Consider the following 20,018-nt stretch of genomic DNA (forward strand, 5'->3'; position numbering starts at 1 on the left):
TGAACAAAGAAATGCAAGGCTTCATCAAACTTTCCTGTATGTAGACGATTCGTTATTGCCTCCTTTGCTTAGAGGGTTTTTAAAGAAGCATCTTTTCAGATTGAGATGTTGTCAGGTAGCTATCCAACTTTCTAGTTAATTAACATAATTTTAAAGTTGAAATGAAAAAATTAGGTCAATAAATAACAATCTTTTTGTTGTCTGATTTTCTTTTTTCTTTCTTTTTGTTAATCCTCACCTGACAATATTTTTTCCATCAATTTCTAGAGAGAGAGGAAAGGAGGGGCAGAGACACAGAGAAAGAAACATTGATGTGAGAGAGACACATCGACTGGTTGCCTCCTGCTCAGCCCTGACCAGCACTGGGGAATGAGCCTGCAACAAAGGTACATGCCTTTGACCAGAATCGAACCTGGGACCCTTCAGGCCTTGGGCTGGCGCTCTAACCATGGAGAAACTGGCTAGGGATGGTGTCTGATTTTCCTGTACGATGTTCCCACCAAGTTTTAAATAACATATGTTTGCATAAGTGTAGTGACAAGAGCACAACTACCTCCCTTGTTTACACTTAAAACACCCACCACAGTTCCGAATTTGTGTATTTTACTTGTGGTTCTGTCAGGTTTTGGTTCATATATTTGAGGCTGTTATATTTGTGTGCTAATTTAGACTTTTATGCCTTCTTATAGATTTGAAACTGTCATTATAAAATGTATTTCTTTATTTATAGCAATATTTTTGCATAATGTTTACATTTTATGGTAATGTGATTACACAAACTTTCTTTTGTTTAGTGCTTTAATGGTATAACTTTTTCCAACCTTTTATTTCTAGCTATCCTCTAACTTTACATATAAGTAGTATCTTTTATGAACAACATCTAGTGAGTTGTATATTTTTATCCATTCTAATCATCTCTCCCTTTTAAATGAAGTTCATATTTAATGTAATTTGTGTTTAAGACTATTTTCTTACTATTTGCATTCTGTTTGTCCTATATGTTCTATGATTGTTTATTCTAGTTTGTTGCCCTTTTAGAATTTATTTTATTTTGTTATTTTATTTCTCTTCTATGTTGGCTTGTTACCTTCTTTAACTATTTTTTTAGTGGTTATCTGATATTATAATATTAATTATTGATTTATTAAAGTCCAAAATACATTTTTATTTTTACCCCTTACTGAACAATGCAGGGATCAATAATACCATTTACCTCCTTCTCAATTTATAAGCTATTATTGTTGTTGGTTTTAAGTCTGTATAGATTTAAAACCCCACAGACATTATTATTTTATGCAATTAATACTCCTTTAATTTTACAGATATTTTCCATTCCCATTGCTTTAATTCCTCCCTTCATCTGCAAGCTTTTCTATGAAACCCTTTATCATTGACTTCAATGTGATGATTTTCATCTGAAAATGTTTTTAACCTACTTTTTTTGAAGGGTGTTATAGCACGATATGAAACTCTAGGTTATAAGTTACTTTCTTTCAAAAATTTTAAGATAATGATGGTTTCCACTGTGTTTCTTGAAAAATAATTGTCAGTTTTTTTCTTTTTCTCTGAGTATGTTTAAATTTTCTCTTTGTGCTTTTGATCTTTAGCAGTTTTTACTGTCATATACCTGCACTTGGTTTTCTTCATATCTAATCTGCTTGGGGTTTGTCACATTTTATGTCTTTTATCTGTTTGGGGAAATTATTAGTCATTTTGTCTTAAAATATTGCTTTTACCAATTTTTCTCTCACTTCCTTTTGGAACTTTTGAAAGTTCTTCCATATGTGTTTCTTACTTTCTTTTCCACATTTTTCATCCTTTTTTTCTACTTTGTGCTTCATTCTGGTTTTCTTTTCTCCTATCTCCCAATTTACCAATTATCTCTTCAGCTGTATCTAACCTGTGTTTACACCTACAAAATGAGATCATAAATTTAGTTGCTTTATTTTAAGCTAAAATATTCCCCTAAGATGTTTTTATTCATGTAATCTCCATGACAATGCCAAAAATATAAATGGCCTTTTCTTTTTTAGGCTTATTATATTTTATTTTAAAGCCCATGCTTTTAAAATATATTTTTATTTATATCAGAGAGGAAGGGAGAGGGAGAGATAGAAACATCAATGATGAGAATCATGGATTGGCTGCCTCCTTGGGATCAAGCCTGCAACCTGGGCATGAGCCCTTGACCGGAATCAAACCCAGGACCCTTCAGTCTGCAGGCAGATGCTCTATCCACTGAGCCAAACCAGCCAGGGCTAAAGTCTATGTTTGATAACTCAATTATCTGAATCCCCTTTTTACCTGTTACTATTCTGTTTTTATCTTTTTCTCAATGTTTTCAGTCACATTTCCTTGTCTACTCATTTTCTTTTGATTGGTTGCTAAACATTAAATATGAAAACTCACAGAGGCAGTTTAAGGCTTTTCATGCTCTTATTTTTTCCAAAGAATAGTTACATTTCCTTCCCTAAAGCAACTGGGAGAGGGGGAATATCAAACTCAAGGGACAAACAGCCGTGGATTAAGATGACCCTGGACTGGACTTCTTTGATTGGAGGTTAAGGTGCAGGCTGTGAGGTTAACACCTACAGCTGGATACCCAAGCTCCTCCCCCTTGTGGGCCCTGAATTCCGGTCTTATCTCTATGACCCATCCATCTGTCAAAACCTCTGTCCTAACCTTTTGGACTCAGACACCTGCTCTGTGGCCCAGGAGGAAAATAGCGCCTCCTGCCGGCTCCATCTTCCTGGTTCCCTTTTCTCGTGACGAGGCTGGAAACGTCCCCCCATGCTGGTACTTCCCCGCTTAAAAGCAGACTTTAAAAATATATTTTGTCCTCTTTTTCTAGTTATTCTCAGAAGCTTGTTTGGTCTGCAGCACTCAGTCCATTATGATTAGAAACAGATTCCTTATTATCTCCCCTCTGCTTCTCCTCTCTAGGTAAAACACGTGGGAGAGGTGGAGTGGTGCATACGGCACTCATTCAGCCAACTCTGCAGCGGCCATCCATTCTGCTGCCGAGTTCCCTAGTCCTAGACACTTGCCTTTCCCTACTACCAACTGCAAAATGAACTGTGAACAGAGAACAGAGAGTAGAACTGAGAATTCTCTCCTCTGTGCTCACAGAGACAATGGCTCTCCCTTGAGAAGCTGGCTAACTGGATCATCCTTTGTTTCAGCTGCAAATGGAATGGTGCCTAAGAAAGATCTTGAAATTGTAAAGCTAGAGGGACACGTAAGGATCAGTGTAGCTCCGTTTTCTACTTGGAAAGCTCAACCTCAGGGCAGTAAATGGACCAACGTAAGGGCACACAGCATTCTCTGCTGAGAAGTCAGTCATTCCGCTCAGTTCACTACTGTTCATGACACAGCATGGTGCCTTGACCTCCAAGCCATCCTGGTCACTGCTTCTTTTCATTCTGGCTGCATAAACTCCCATAATTTTCATAGGAGACTTGGAGTCCTAGTAAAATCGTGGTTTATGCGGTTGGGTGTGATTTGAAGCTTCCTCTCTCATGTAAATGCTCCCACTGTTAGAATTTTAATTAGGTGACATTTAGTTTAAATGAGCTTCAAGCTCATCAGTGCAAAAAGAAAGCAGTAGAGCTGTCCTTCTGTTCTGCTATAATTTTGCTGTAAGACGTTGGGTTTTATATGTAAATCACTTCACAATTCTGAGTATTCATTTCCTCTGTTTTACTTTTTAAAAATATATTTTTATTGATTTCAGAGAGGAAGGGAGAGGGAGAGAGAGATAGAAACATCAATGATGAGAGAGAATCATTGATTGGCTGCCTCCTACACAACCTACACTGGGGATCAAGCCAGTAATCTGGGCATGTGCCCTGACCGGGAATCGAACCCTAATCTCCTGGTTCCTAGGTTGATGCTCAACCACTGAGCCATGCCAGCTGGGCTCTTCTGTTTTAAAATTAAGGAGACACACTAGGTCAGTGGATCTCAGTCCCGCTTAAATTAGAAACATCCGAAGGGCTTATAAAGCCACCTGTCCCTGGTCCTTGGCCCCAGAGATCCTGACCCTGTTGGTCTGGGTGGGCCCAGTAGCTCTGGGAGTTCCTGCTCCCAACTTGTTTCTAACAGGTGCCTGGATTGAGAAACACTGCAGCAGAAATCACCAAACTAATGTCCTTTCTGGCGTTAAATTATGACACTGTGCTATCTCCAAGGAAATCTTCTATATATATAAAAGCCTAAGCGACCGGCCCACTGGCTGACCGGCCAGTAGCTATGACACACACTGACCACCAGGGGGCAGAGACTCAATGTAGGAGCTGCTCAGCTGCAGTGACTTGGCAGCTATGGTTCTCGGGTGACGCACCCGGAACCAGAGAGGAGGGAGCCCGGTTCTGAGGTGCCAAGAACTGACCTCTTGCAATCCGGGACCCGTTGGGGGATGTCAGAGAGCCGGTTTCAGCCCGATCCCTGCAGGCCAGGTGTGCACCAGGCCTTTAGTAGCTAAATAACTTCCTGCAAATAGAACACACTTCAAAGTATTCCACTGCAGAATGCCTGCTGAAGAGACTTTAACTTACTTTCCAAAGCACTGAATTTCCCAGAGCAAATATAAGAAAGGCACAGCCACCCTACACATGACGAGGCATCTTCTGAATAGTCGATTTTAAAGTAACAGACCGTGATGAAACGTGACATGACCTGACGTAATACAGCATAAGATACACATTTCTACACTTTCACTTTTAAGCAGAATCACATTCTTCGGAGAGATCTGAAGGTACCTCTAGGACACAGGGTGAATTTGTTATTATTACTGGCTTCACAAACCCTACAACTAACTGCAAGGACACACTCAGAGATGCCAGTTTTTATCTGTGAGCGGAACTTACTTCAGAGACGCAAAGGAAGGCCCCGCGCTCCTCAGCCCGGTCTCCGCCATCTCGATGGCGTGCTTGATCTCCAGCTTTTTATACAAGGACACGATGCTCGACTTGGGCTGGTTTTCCCGAATCAAAAGCTTCCGCAGGTATTTGTCATCAAACTTTTTAAACCTGGAAATAAAGAAAATCAAAGCTTTGATTAACTAATGCTACCTACACCAAGCATGTCAAACTTGCGGGCCACATCCGCATGCAGCCCACAATGAATATTTTTGCAGCCCAGCCAATATAATGGTATGTAAGAAACGTTTTAATAAAAATTTTGTAATTTTTACAATAATTGAGCATAATTATTAATAACGAGCTACAATGTTCGCTAATGACTGATTACTATCATCGTGTTGCATTCATTTCCCCGTATGCACAGGTGCACCATTTCTCTCTACTAACACTAGTGGTGAATATTTCAGCAGCCAATGGCCATGTCATTAGTCTTGTACTGACTGGTTTGGTGTGCACAACAGGAAATATTTCGCTTTTGGAGAAAAGAAAAGTATAATTTAATTATACATTATAATTATTTTTAAATGTGCATACCTAAATACATATGTACATAAAATATGGATACATGCAAATAAAAAAATATATAGCACATATCGATACATGAATCTAATGTGTATTTCTACATTTCCTATTTCTCTGCTTCTCTTTTTGGCAAAATTATTCAAAAGTGTTGTTAATATTCTGTGTCTACAATTCCTCTCCTTTAATTTTCTCTTGAAAATTCAGGCTTTTCCCTCCAATACTCCATTCCAACTACTCATTTTGAGGTAACCAGTGATCCCCCCACAACATAAATCCAATGACCAATTATTCAGTTCTCAGCTTTTCTGACCTCTCCTGTTTAAAACAGTGTCTTCTGGGAAACACTGCTCTGGGTCCCTGCCTCCCTCTTCCTCAACCACTTTTTAAAATTCCGTTTCTTCTTCCGTCCTCTTCAGCAGGAGGGCCCCTGGTTCTGTCTCTGTCCTCTTCACTTTCTCCACGCACTCTCCTGGTGAACTGGCCCCATCGCGTGGATTAATACGTCTCTATGCCAGTGACCCTCAAATTTGTATCTACAGCTCCAGCCTCTCTCCCAAACGGAGAAATAAATATTCAGCGGCCTAATCAACATCTCCATATGGCTATCGAGTAGACATCTCAAACTCCATGTGCTCAAGCTGGGCTCGTCTCCCCCTGTAACCCTCCCATTTCTGTTAATGGGAACACCACCAGGTCAGAACCCTGATGTTATCTTTGATTCTTCTCCATTCCTCATGTTCCATGTTATGACTGAACTAGAGGCCTGGTGCACAAAAATTTTTGCATGTGGGGGCGTCCCTCAGCCCAGCCTATGCCCTCTTGCAGTCTGGGACCCCTCGGAGGATGTCCACCTGCTGGCTTAACCCAGCTCCCTGGGGGATCGGGCCCAAGCTGGCAGTCAGATATCCCTCTGGCAGCCCGGCAGCCCTCGGGGGATGTCCACTTGCCAGCGGGGAGCAGGCCTAAGCTGCAGTCGGACATCCTTAGTGCTGCTGAGGAGGCGGGAGAGGCTCCCACCATCACTGCTGTGCTGGCAGCCATCAGCCTGGCTTGTGGCTGAGCAGAGCTCCCCCTGTGGGAGTGCACTGACCACCAGGGGACAGCTCCTGCATTGAGCATCTGCCCCCTGGTGGTCAGTGTGTGTCATAGTGACTAGTCATTCCCAGTCATTCTGTTGTTAGGGTCAATTTGCATATTACCCTTTTATTATATAGGATAGAGGCCTCGTGCACGGGTGGGGGCTAGCTGGTTTGCCCTGAATGGTGCCCCGGATCAGGGTGGGGGTCCCACTGGGGTGCCTGGCCAGCCTGGGTGAGGGGCTGATGGCTGTTTGCAGGCTGGTCAACCACCCACCCCCCACCCGTGGAGGTTTGGCCAGCCTGGGTGAGGGGCTGATGGCTGTTTTCAGGCTGGCCACATCCCCTTTAGGGTTGGGGGTTCCCACTGGGGTGCCTGGCCAGTCTGGGTGAGGGGCTGAGGGCTGTTTCAGGCTGACCAAGACCCCAGCGACTGAAGCTCCCAGCCTCTCCTTTTTTTCTTTTTATTCTGGGATTTATTTACCTTCTATAATTGAAACTTTGTAGCCTTGAGTGGAGCTCAGAGCCAGCTGCGGCAGGCGGGAAGCTTGGCTTCCTCCATCGCCAGGGGCAACCCAAGCCTCCTGTTCGCTCCAGCTCCGTGGCCACAGCCGGCTAAAAGCAGGAATCTGGGGTTTATTTGTCTTCTATAATTGAAACTTTGTTGCCTTGAGTGGAGCTTAGAGTCGGCTGCGGCAGGCCGGAAGCTTGGCTTCCTCCATCATTGGGCAACCAAGCCTCCTGCTCGCTCCAGCTTCGTGGCTGCCAGCTGCCATCTTGGTTGGGTTAATTTGCATATAGTCTCTCTGATTGGCTGGTGGGCATGGCTTAAGGTGTAGCGAAGGTATGATCAATTTGCATGTTTGTCTTTTATTAGTGTAGATGGTGTCCATCTAAAAATTTCTATGTTGAAGCCAGAATCCCAGTCCCTCAGAATGTAGCCATATGTGGAGACAGGAGTGATTACATGGAAATGAGGTCACTCGAGTGGGCCTGAGTCCAATATGACGTGACTGTGTAATAAGAGAAAATGTGGACAGACACACACAGAGGAAAGATGCCGTGAAGAGGCAGGAAGAGAAGGCCGTCTGCAAGACAAGGAGAGAGGCTTGTGACAGGCCCTTCCCTCATGGCCCTCAGAAGGAACAACATCTACCAGCACTTTGACCTTGGACTTCTAGCCCGGAGAACTGAGAAAATAAACTGCTATTGTTTAAGCCACCACAATGGTGGTACTTTGTTAGAATACCTCTGGCAAATGAGTACTCTGTCCACTCGATCAGCAGTTTGTCTTGGTGCCAAAATACCCACAAAACCAAGCCATTCCTCACCACTTCTACTGCTATCACCATGTCCAAGACATCGTTATCTCTCCATGAATTCTTGCAATGGGCACCTGACTGGTCTCCCTGCTCCCACCACCGCATTCCTACAGCTCATCCTTGACACAGAAGGCAGAGTGATCCTGTTAAAACATATGCCAAACAATGAGACTCCCCTGCATCTCACCTGAGGAAAAGCAGTGACCTGGAGGCCCTACACAGCTGGAGCTGCACCACTAGTGCTCCTCTTACCTGGGTGCCTCCGCCTTCCTGCTTTCCTGGTGTCCTTCCTGGTGTCCTTCCTAGTGTCCTTCCTGGTGTCCTTGTTGGTGTCCTTGTTGGTGTTCTTCCTGGTGTCATTCCTGGTGTCCTTCCTGGTGTCCTTGTTGGTGTCCTTCCTGGTGTCCTTCCTGGTGTCCTTGTTGGTGTCCTTCCTGGTGTCCTTGTTGGTGTCCTTCCTGGTGTCCTTCCTGGTGTCTTTCCTGGTTTCCTTGTTGGTGTCTTTCCTGGTGTACTTTCTGGTGTCCTTGTTGGTGTCCTACCTGGTGTCCTTGTTGGTGTCCTACCTGGTGTCCTTGTTGGTGTCCTTGTTGGTGTCCTTCCTGGTGTCCTTGTTGGTGTCATTCCTGGTGTCCTTCCTGGTGTCTTTCCTGGTTTCCTTGTTGGTGTCTTTCCTGGTGTACTTTCTGGTGTCCTTGTTGGTGTCCTACCTGGTGTCCTTGTTGGTGTCCTACCTGGTGTCCTTGTTGGTGTCCTACCTGGTGTCCTTGTTGGTGACCTTCCTGGTGTCCTTGTTGGTGACCTTCCTGGTGTCCTTGTTGGTGACCTTCCTGGTGTCCTTGTTGATGTCTTTCCTGGTGTCCTTGTTGGTGTCCTTCCTGGTGTCCTTGTTGGTGACCTTCCTGGTGTCCTTGTTGGTGTCCTTCCTGGTGTCCTTGTTGGTGACCTTCCTGGTGTCCTTGTTGGTGTCCTTCCTGGTGTCCTTGTTGGTGACCTTCCTGGTGTCCTTGTTGGTGTACTTCCTGGTGTCCTTGTTGGTGACCTTCCTGGTGTCCTTGTTGGTGTCCTTCCTGGTGTCCTTCCTGGTGTCCTTGTTGGTGACCTTCCTGGTGTCCTTGTTGGTGTCCTTCCTGGTGTCCTTGTTGGTGACCTTCCTGGTGTCCTTGTTGGTATACTTCCTGGTGTCCTTGTTGGTGTCCTTCCTGGTGTCCTTGTTGGTGTCCTACCTGGTGTCCTTGTTGGTGTCCTTCCTGGTGTCCTTGTTGGTGACCTTCCTGGTGTCCTTCCTGGTGTCCTTCCTGGTGTCCTTGTTGGTATACTTCCTGGTGTCCTTGTTGGTGTCCTACCTGGTGTCCTTGTTGGTGTCCTTCCTGGTGTCCTTGTTGGTGACCTTCCTGGTGTTCTTGTTGGTGTCCTTGTTGGTGACCTTCCTGGTGTCCTTGTTGGTGTCCTTCCTGGTGTCCTTCCTGGTCTCCTTCCTGGTGTCCTTGTTGGTGTCCTTCCTGGTGTACTTTCTGGTGTCCTTGTTGGTGTCCTACCTGGTGTCCTTGTTGGTGTCCTACCTGGTGTCCTTGTTGGTGTCTTTCCTGGTGTCCTTGTTGGTGTCCTTCCTGGTCTCCTTGCTGGTGTCTTTCCTGGTGTCCTTCCTGTCCATCCTCGTGTCCTTCCTGGTGTCCTTGCTGGTGGCCTTCATTGTGTCCCTGTTTTCCTGGACACTCTCCAGCTGCGCTCCCACCTATGGCTTCTCTACTGACTCTTCCTCCTCCTGAGAACCTTCCTCCAGACATGTCACCCTCTCTCCACCAAACTTCCTTTTCTGGATACATTTTCCTCCACAGAAGCTACTTTCTACCATGCTATGAATCTAGTATTTGTGGAGCTGTTTCCTTGCACGAGAGTGGCCTCCGTGGGTGAGGTGGGGGTTGTTTCTGGGTATCGCCAGCGCACAGCTCAGTGCCTCACACTTGTAAGCTTGGACGCAAGAAGGAATCCTGCGGCCCCAGTTCCCCCCTATATGCACATCCTCTGCCATATTGCTTGGCCATGTCCTTCCACCCTGGCCTAAGTGACCCACCTGGCCCGCTTCCTGCCACTCAGCTCAGTAAGTTCCTTGTTTGGGTCAGTGGCTAGCAGCAGGCATGGCGATGGAAGCAGAGGCTTTCCTTTCTACCCTGCCTCCTGTGCCTGCACAATTACTGTGAGGAGGATGCGAGTGGAGTAACCATCAGTCCCGAGACAAAGGGCAATGCCCCCTGGAGAAGCGTGAAGCCAGCACAGGTACAGAAGAGGCAGCGGGGCCAGCGGACGCCACACAACCCTCTGGAGCAGGGGCATGACAGTCAGGCCGCCCGCCCTGCCCAGAGCAGCTGCCTCCCCCCACCCCCACCCCACCTCCTGACTCAGGCGCTTTAATAATAAGTGACTATTGTTTTGAGCACTTGACTATTGGGTTGGTTTGTTATGTAACATTATTATGTCAATATGTAAACAAAACAGCATGCAGTAAATATTTGTTGAGAAAGGAAGAAATTTATGACAGCGATTACCATGGGCCCAAGGAGTTCTATAGGCACACCTGTGCTTTGAAAACAAGCAGAGAACAGCGCGAACCGCATTCTGGGCTTGGAGCACTGAGCGCTGTGAACCATAAAAGAGGCGTCCTTAGAAGTTTAGCTGGTGACGGGCCACGGCACTAGCTGCTGGGCCCGACTTTACTCTAAGTTTGAGCAGGACTCTTGGCAGCAACACCTCTTTTTAAAATTTCTTTTATTATTATTATTGTTTTAGCTTTTCCCAAGAGACAAACAAATGAAGAATAAACATTAAGGACAATGACATCTGATGTTTTTGGGTAGGAGCTGTGCACTTTCTTTTTTAAAAAGATGTTTTCATTGACATTAGAGAGAGAGGAAGGGAGAGGGAGAGACACATGGGAGCCGATGAGGGAAACATCCACATCAATTGGCTGCCTCCTGCACACCCCTGCGGGGACCAGCGAGCCCGGTTGTGAACCAGCGACCTCTTGGTGCACTGAGCACACTGGCCGGGCAGAGCTGCACACTTTCTTTCTTCTGCTTTATTTCCACACCTTTCATTTCTCTGCCAAGCTGCACATGGGAAGTCTCTTTCCCCATCATTAGATTCCTTCTGCCAAGTTTGAGAACCCCCCTTACTGCATTGCCCTGTCACGTCTTTCTCCAAGGACCCACTGCCTCCGGAATTCTCTGCAGAACACTAGAAAGCAACAGCATGAGGGTCCCAGGGGGAAGGGAAGGGTACCCAGCACACCTAAAACAATCACTTCTCTTCATGTCATCGTTCGTAACATCAATAATTAGTACACACCAGAGATAGGACCTGAGAGAACTAAAGCTGAAATGGCTTGTCAGTACCACATCCCTCCATACCCACTTCCCAGCATAAACAGCGCACTTGACAATCCAGAAAATTACTTAAAACTAAAGGCCCAATGCACAAAATTCATGCAAGGAGCTCGACCTTCGTAGCCGCGCGGCTTGCCTGGGCCCTTGCAGCCCTGGCTTCATCCGGAAGGTCGTTCGGCTGTCCAGTCTAATTAGCATATTACACTTTTATTATTATAGATTTACCTGTAAAACATTGTGCATGAAATGCTTAAAGGAAATGCTTAAATAATTAAATGAAGTATGCACATGGCAGAGAGCAAGTCAGGCATGTAACAATATTGCCTTTCAGAGACACGAATCAGTTGTCTCTGACAAATTTAGTATTTACAGTTCAATTAGCCTGCAACTTGCAGTGTTTGGCTGGAACAGGCTTATGCCCAGAGATTAAGGGCCTCTCCCTGCAAGACAGGACACAGGAGCCTTTCCCCGATCCTCCTTCCGCCTGCGTCCCAGGCAAATCCTCACACCACAGGGGCCACCTCTTCCTCCTTCTAACTCTGCCTGGAACCCATCTCTAACACATCTATTTTTTAAAAAATGTATGTATCAATTTTTTTTTGAGAAAGAGATGGGGGCGGGGGGGGGGGGGAAGAGAGAGGAGAGAGAAACATTGGTTTGTTGTTCCACTTACTTGTGCGTTCATTGGTTGATTCTTGTCTGTGCCCTGATCAGGGATCAAACCTGCAGCCTTGGTGTTATCAGGACGAGGCTCTAACTAACTGAGCTACTTGGTCAGGACACTCATATTTTTCCTCATTTGGGGCAGTGGAGTGATATAAATCTTTAGCCCAATCTTCACTTTTGAAAAGGAACAAACTGTTCTACTCACTTGTCACCTGTGACCAGGCAGGACTAGCAGGGTGATGGGGCAGGGAGAAGAGTGCTGGTGAAAGGGAGAAGCAGGGGGACAGCATGGCTGTGGGGTCAGTGGGGAGGAGAGGCAGAGCCATCTGCGTCGAGCCGCTCCCAGGGATTGTAACGCAGGGCCGTGGTCCCAGGCAGACGGCCAGGTGCTCTGGCCTACCTCCCGCCTCCAAGAACAGTGAACACTGCCCAAGGTAAATGGCCACTGTTGCCAGATTTTTACAATGGAGATATTAGCTTGTGTTGTTTTATTACTTTATGTCCATATGCGACAAATAAATATTTTCCTTTAGTGATGAAGTATGGCTGGGTCCAAGGAGCCATTCTACATTGGTAAACAGTATGGTCAGGGTTATAAAGGTGGTTCTAGCATTTGAAATCTCCACAACTCATTTTATGACTTAGTGACATCACACACACACACACACACACACACACACACTCTCACACTCACCCCTCTATTTGCTTTATGACTTTTTTGTTGCCTTTATTATACTGCAAACATTTAAAGGCCTGAGTCTGTTGTTTACACTTCTCAGGTAGTGCGCCATCACAGAAGCACTTAAAACTGCCCTATATTACATTACATAAATTGGTAGGCTGGTCAACGTCCTGTAATCAGCTGGGGTGGGCTCTGTTAGGAAAGACAAGGCAGGAGGGCAAGAGGACCCACCAGCCCCAGCTTAGAACCTGCCCGCCTTCAGGGACCAGCTGACATGCCACCTCCTTCCTAAGTCTTGTCTCGCCAGCGGTTCTGACTGGCTAGGCTGCCTTTCCCACTTCAACCCTAAGATCCTTGAAGAGAGTCACCGAATCTTATTTATCCAGCACAGAGCATTTAAAAGAAAAAACCCCACAGATAGACAGATGATACATAGATGATAGATGATAGACAGATGATAGATAGATGGTAGATAGATGACAGATCATAGATAGATGATAGATAGATGATAGATGATAGACAGATGATAGACAGATGATAGATGATAGATGATGGATAGATGATGGATAGATGATAGATAATAGATCATAGATGATAGATGATAGATCATAGATCATAGATAGATGATAAAGGTGATAGATGATAGATAATAAATAGATGACAGACAGATGATAGATGGTAGATAGATGATAGATGATAGACAAGTGATAGATGATAGACAGATGATAGACACATTTATGTAAGTGCACATAATCTTTTAGCTAAGTGTAGCTTTAAAAAATACTTGTTATTTCTGTTAGTCTATTTATGTCCTCAGATGCTCTCAAGATATTTGGCAGAACAAATAGTAATGGGATCCCCAGTTTTTACCAAATAGACTGCATTCAGTGTCACCTGCAGTGAGAAGTGTCCCACGACTGGGCCTGGCTGCGAAGGGCCAGGCCTGCGATGTAACTGGAAGGACTGTGTGGAAATGTGTGTGTCCCTGTTAGGAGGAGGCTAGTACACATTCTTTGCCTCTTCACGATCCTTCTTCCCAAGGTCAGCCTGGACGTCATGCATAAGAGCTAATGCTGGAGCAGACATTCTGGTCTATGAAGCAACTTTGAAATGGAAGTTGTTAGTGGCATCAACTAGACAGAGGGCCCTGGGACTGTGAGGAACCTGTGAGCAGAACTCAGCGAGGAGACCTACACTGCCTGCCTCTGGCTGTTTATACCAGAGAGAAACACACCCTGTCTTGTTAAAGCCGCCCCTGCTTCAGGTCTGTTACAGCCCAGCTCTGTCCTAAAGGACACCCTCTGGCAACACAGGGAACGTTACTGAAAAAGGACTCCCCTCAGTGAGTGCCCAGAGCCATCGGGAGCCACCTCATCAGGTGAGGGCTCTGCCTCCTTACTTGTCTCTCCAAAAATTGTGGCCCCAGTGTCCACAGACGTCTTCAATCCCAGTCTTCACATGGTCAAAAAACTAGAAAGAAGAAAGCAGCTCATTGATTAATCTTAACTAAAAGCACTAATTTCTACTCTATTCATATCATGCCTACACTTCAAATACTAGTAGCTTTCGCTTTTTTTTTTTTTTTTTACTGAAAGCAATGAAACAAGAATCAATCTTCTAACATTGATGAGATGTTTGTCACATGGATATTAAGCAATTCTGAGATTATTTTTTTCATCTTTAAATGTTTATTCATAATTTTAGAAAATATGAAATATGATAATTTTCTAGTGGAAACATTTTCAGGTTGAAGGAGGTGATGAGGGCCCCTCACTGGGGAGCTCACCAGGCTGAGCTGGAGAAGCCACCCCGAGGCTTCGCTCATTCCGCACCCCAACTCCTGCCTTTCTCGGCCCTCCCTCTTCTTTACCTCCCTCCATCCCTCGTCTCCAGGCACCGAGCCCCTGGCACCACACTGTGTGCCAGGACCCACGGCCTCCTCCTCACCTGGCCCGTTGGCCCCGGAACCTACCCGGCTGTGGATCTCCTCACTCACGGCCTGCTGCTTCTTACTGGCCTTTTTAACATCGAGAAACTCCACTAGTGGCCGAATGGTTATTCCCTGCATGTAAAGAGAGAAAGTGAATTTTCTTATAAAATAAAATTTAAAATTCAATGATAACTTTTATTTTCCTCAGGTCCCATAACCAGCAAAGATATCCTGCTCCCAAGATGCAACCGGTGTGCAGACATTGTGTGGTCTCTTCCTCCTCAGCAGCTGGCGTCTTTCCCGAGGGCATGCGCTAGAAACAGGATGGACAAGACGCAAGAAACTGAAAATGCAATTCTAAGAATAGAAAGAAATTCTAAGAAAGAATAAAGTATTATCCAAGTTACAGGAATCACCTGCTTGTATTATCCACAGAAAGCTTTTCAATGATTTTTACATTCATTGGTTTATTAAAACAATTTTAATTGAGCATCTATTTTATACATGTCAGGAGCTTGGTCATTTAAGACACAAACAGGAATAGTTAAGGACCTCAGCTGAGGACTATAGTGTGATGGGGAGAAAAATATACCCCTAACAGCTATGAGCAGGCAGAGCTGAGCGAGACACAGGGCGCGGGCCCAGGAGGGCGTGGTCTGCCGGAGCACCGAAGGGAGCTTTCAGACACGCTGGGCGGAGGAGCGCAGCTGGCCACCAGGAGGGCACGGAGGGCTGGGCATGTTTCACCCCAGCGTGGGAAATGAGAACAGCGTGTCTGGCAAGCAGAGAACAGAAAGGAATGTCCTTAACATGCTAAAATACCTGCCCAAAACCTCAGGGAACAGCGGACTTGATAACGAAACATGAAAAGCATTTCCATCACAACCAGGAACCAACAGGGAACTCGCTCTGTGCTGGGCCGGCTCCACTTGTCCGAGTCAATCAAGGGGGAGAGAGATTTGGGAAAAACAAGGTGATTGCTGCTCAGGGATCGCTTTATTTTGGTCCTAAAATATCTAAGACGATTATTTTTCATTTGAAAGTACCAAGAAAGTTTCATGAAGTATCTCTACATAAAATCACATACACAAATCCATCCCTTACACCGATTTAAAAAGGAATCAATAAACACCTATACAATAGCAATGAAAACTATACTTATGTCTGTATCTACATGTAGAGAGAGAGAACACATATAATAGTATGCACCAGAGTACAAATAACACATTAGATATAGAGTAGTGTACTGTCTAGACACTAAATACACATGTATGTATACTTAAATATTCTCTTCATATATATCACAAAATGCATAGAACCTTTATAAAACCAACTATAAAATTTAATTAAAAGATATTAAAATGATTTGAGTTTTAAAATGATATACAGTTCCTAGATGGGATTACTGAACAATATTATGACAATGATTTTATTTCAACATCCATGCAATACAACCCCAATAACATTCCAAAGGATTTGTAGCAGACATGAGAGAGCAAGCTGAGAGGCTGGGAGAGCAAATGTAACCAGAAAAATTTAGAAAAAGAATAACAAGAACTTTCAGATGTCAAACAAACTAGCAGGAATATAACTAAAATTAGGTGATACTATCCCTAAAATAGGCCAGGTGAGGGGCAGTGAGAAGGGGGGTCAGTGAAGTTCCCTAAGTCTCTTGCTTCGTAGGTGAAGGCTCCACTACTTGGCATGAAAAATACATGTATAGGAGCGGTTACTGGGGGTTTGGGGGTAGTGGATATGTTGAGATATGTTCCCTGCTGTACATTTGATTTCCATCTCATATTTCCACACATCTTTAAATCTTTAAGAATGCTTTTAATAAAACAAATTCTCTCTCTCTCTCTCTCTCTCTCTCTCTCTCTCTCTCTCACACACACACACACACACACACACTCGCGCATTTTAAAAAATGAGGCCATTCATTTTATCCCATCAATCCAGCTTTGGGCATTTTTCAGCTTAACTTTAACTGTCTGAAGTGTGAACTGATTTGACCAAATTTGGTATGGCACACCTTTCGTTGTATCTGTGTCACTTTCAAAGTGTGCTGCTTTGAAGTAACATAGGCGGTAATAGCAGTTGTATAATCAATACACACTCTGTCATTTATAACTTACGTAAATGAAAAGAGGTGCAAACATGTTTTTGACAGGGATGGATTTCACTGAATCCAGAGTCCATGAAGCCACTAGTTAAATAACTCCAGGGAAAACATCGACAAAGTCACTGCAATTTTTAAAACTATGCAATGTGTTCTAAGGATATAATGTCATTTTACCTGCTTTTTTCTGTCACTATTCATTTAGTAAATAGTGGGTCCATGGGAGTTGTAAATATAGCACATAAAAATAAAGATGGGTCAAGGGCCTGCCCCAGTCCTGTGCCAATTCCACTCTGGGATAATAATCGAGAAATAACTGCACTGTCACAAATAAGACACAACTGACCAAGTACAGGAAGCAGGCATGGCCTGGTTTCCTGATCCACTGAAGTTTCTAAACTACAACATGCTATATAATAAACGTGTAGTATGCAAACTGTCCCCTCAATCGGGAGTTCATCCAGGAGTTTGACCAGGGGCAGGGCTGGCTGGGGGGAGGGAAGCAGTACCTGGTGGCAGCTGGCAGCCACTTGGGATCCTATCAGTGCACAAATTTCATGCCCTGGGCCTCTAGTGCCTTATAATTAGTTTCTATTTAATAACAAGTACTGATTGTAGGCAAGGGCTGCTGACACTGCGCCCTTCAGTGGTCACTCCTCTCTCTGGATTATCTGCAGAGTCATGCCATGCCCCATGGGAGAGATTTCACAAGTTCTGCCTTCCTCTCCTCTTCCTTCCTTCCTTGCTTCCCTCCTTCCTCCCTCCCTCCCTTCCTCCCTCCCTTCTTCCTTCCCTCCTCCTTCCTTCCTCCCTCTATCCCCCTCCTTCCCTCCCTACCTCAATCCTTCTTTCCTTCCTTAATTGGTTCCCTTCTCCTTCCCTCCCTCCCTCCTCCCTTCCTTGTTTCCCTCCTTCCTTCCTCCCTCCCTCCCACAATCTTTCTTCCTCCCTTCCTTCCTTCCTCCCTTCCTTCCTTCCTTCCTTCCTTGGTTCCTTGGTTCCTTCCTTCCTTTCTCAATCCTTATGCTTTGGAACTAGGGTACTTGGCACCTGAGTGTCGTATGAATTTATTTCCTTAAGTTAGATGTTATATCACAGGAGCCTAGGTCTTTGGTTGGGAGAGACAGAGGGGAAAAAAGAACACCTTTGAGAAGGCGCGCATTGGAAAATTTCTAATTTAGGTCACCTGGGGAGCAACCCAATACGGACTAGAAAGATAGTTCACTCCCTTAAAAACAAACAATCATCAAACAAACACACCACCTCAGGCTTCCATCAAACCACTGCAAAACATAGCTGCAAAGCTCAAGTACAATTTTCAGCCATTCATTCGGCTTTGGCTCAACAGATGCGCCACCTGAGAGGGATCTGCGAGGGCTGCTGGGCAGCAGGCGCAGGGGAACTGGTTTCCGCGGCCCCCCCTCTGCTCCCGCGGGCCCCGCCCCCCGCTCCCGCGGGGGGGCCCCCCCTCTGCTCCCGCAGCGCCCCCTCTCTGCTCCCGCAGCGCCCCCTCTCTGCTCTCGCAGCCCCCCTTCTCTGCTCCCGCGGCCCCCGCCCCCCACACTGCCTGCAGGAAGTGAATGTCCCTCTGAATGCCCCTTCGTCTCTCACTTGTTCAGTCAGAACCCCTGGTGCTATGTCTGCTGCTCTCTCTCTCACATCCTAAACGATGCACCTACATTTTTCATCTTAAAACATTCTGATCATCTTGCTCATTTTGTTGTAGAACAAGAATAAAATTTTCTGAATTCCATGGAACTCTACCAGTAATGGCATGGGAGTGAAAGTAGGAATGTGCCATTATTACACTGCACAGCAATATGGAAAACATATGGCCATCTATTCACCAAACCCAGGCTTATCTGAAGGCTCACGCTCTGTAAGAGAGTGCCAGCACCTCAGTGCTGAGAGGCTGTGAGCAGGGGTGTCGGGCTGTCCGGGAGGCTCCCTGCTGTCCCGAGTGCCCACACCCCTGCAGAGGGTGCCGACTGCTGTCACCAGGCCGTGTCAAGGTTGCACGTGCAACAAGCTAAGTTGAGAGATGAGGTAATGCTACCCTCGGACAAAGAGTGCCAGGCCTCAGCTCAGTCCTGCCCCTGTCCCTCTGCCCCTGCCCATGCAGGCATTCCCCACCGGCCCTTGCGTCACCCACGGCGACTTCAGTGTAGAGAACTGACTCAAACCAACATGAAGGATTTAACCCTGAGTAAGAAAGTCCTTCGTCTCTGACCCGGGAGCCAGGTGTCTTCCGCAAGCATCCATGAAAATGTAACAGCAACCTGGTAACCTGCTAGTCAGATAAAATCCAGACACTTCGCCCCTCCGGCCCACACTGCAGAGCAGATACAACACTGTGGCCCATGGAGGCCACAGAGACTGCTGCCCCTTGAATTCCAGCCAGCCCTGCCACCTGATGGGCTTCCAGACAACCAAGGAATGGGTTTCCAGAATTCTGAGGACCCGCTACACGATTATAGGGATTAATTAAATAATAACTTTGTGCTCTAATCATTTTTCCTTTCCAAGAAAAGATGTTAAGTTTTTCTTCCTTTTATGACCATTTTACTTCGTTATAATTAAACACAGCAAATCATCCAGTCACATCATCCGGCCAGTCCCTGCATCAGCTGCTGTGCTCAGATTTCCTCTCTGCTGCCTGGGAGGAGGGACCTTATCCAGATCCCAGAGCAAGTAAGTGGAAGCTCGCAGGGGCAGGGGCAGGGGCAGGGAGGAGCTGGCCAGACTGCCCACCCACAGCCACTCCCACGGCTCAGCTTTCTACACTGGACCCCACCTGTGCCTGATCTTGAGCATAAGTTGAAAACAAGAGAGACAGCTTATATTTTATGTAACATTACTGAAGTTATTTGTAATTCCATAATATTTTAAAATCCTCACCCAAGGAGTGAGGTTATTTTTTCCATTGTTTTTAGAGAGAGTGGGAGGGAAGGGAGAGGCGGGCGGGGGGGGGGGGGCGGGGGGAGAGAAGCATCCATATGATAGAGCTTCCACGCACCTTTATGGAGCTGCCCCTGTAGAAGGGCTCATTACGTGGGAGATAGGCCTCTGGGATCCATCTCCAGCAGAGTCAGCTTTTCATGGAAATGGTTACTGCGTTCCCAGGGCAAACGGGATGAGGGAGGAGGGGAAAGGGTGTACGCACAAAGAGCTCTGTACGTGACCAGCAGCACATTTCCTAGGAAGATCCGCTGCCACAACTAGACAAAGGGAGGTGGAGGCAACTAGAAAAGGCCTCAGTCCATTTTTTAAAATAACCAATAGAAGATAATAAGACCTAGGTGACATAGGGAGAAAACTGTTAACCCCAGAGTACTCAGCCAGTGAGGGACCGGGGGAGGGACTCTCGCACATTAGGGATAAATTGCCTGTGATTGC

The 20,018-nt window shown here is 45.7% G+C and overlaps 1 protein-coding gene across 1 annotated transcript in view; it reads right to left on the bottom strand.

The window, feature by feature from the left end:
- Positions 1–20,018, bottom strand: part of SLC9A2 (solute carrier family 9 member A2) — a gene marked incomplete at its 5' end in the record, with an annotated part of 122,954 nt that overhangs the window by 14,221 nt on the left and 88,715 nt on the right. Inside the window, 3 exons of the mRNA XM_081101633.1 lie at positions 4,869–5,030; positions 13,973–14,043; positions 14,546–14,635. Of these exons, the coding sequence (XP_080957759.1) occupies positions 4,869–5,030; positions 13,973–14,043; positions 14,546–14,635 (323 nt within the window). The remainder of the gene's footprint in view (positions 1–4,868; positions 5,031–13,972; positions 14,044–14,545; positions 14,636–20,018) is intronic.

This window comes from Myotis nattereri (assembly GCF_964212035.1).
Source record: "Myotis nattereri genome assembly, chromosome: 10".
Classification (NCBI taxonomy): Eukaryota; Metazoa; Chordata; class Mammalia; order Chiroptera; family Vespertilionidae; genus Myotis; species Myotis nattereri.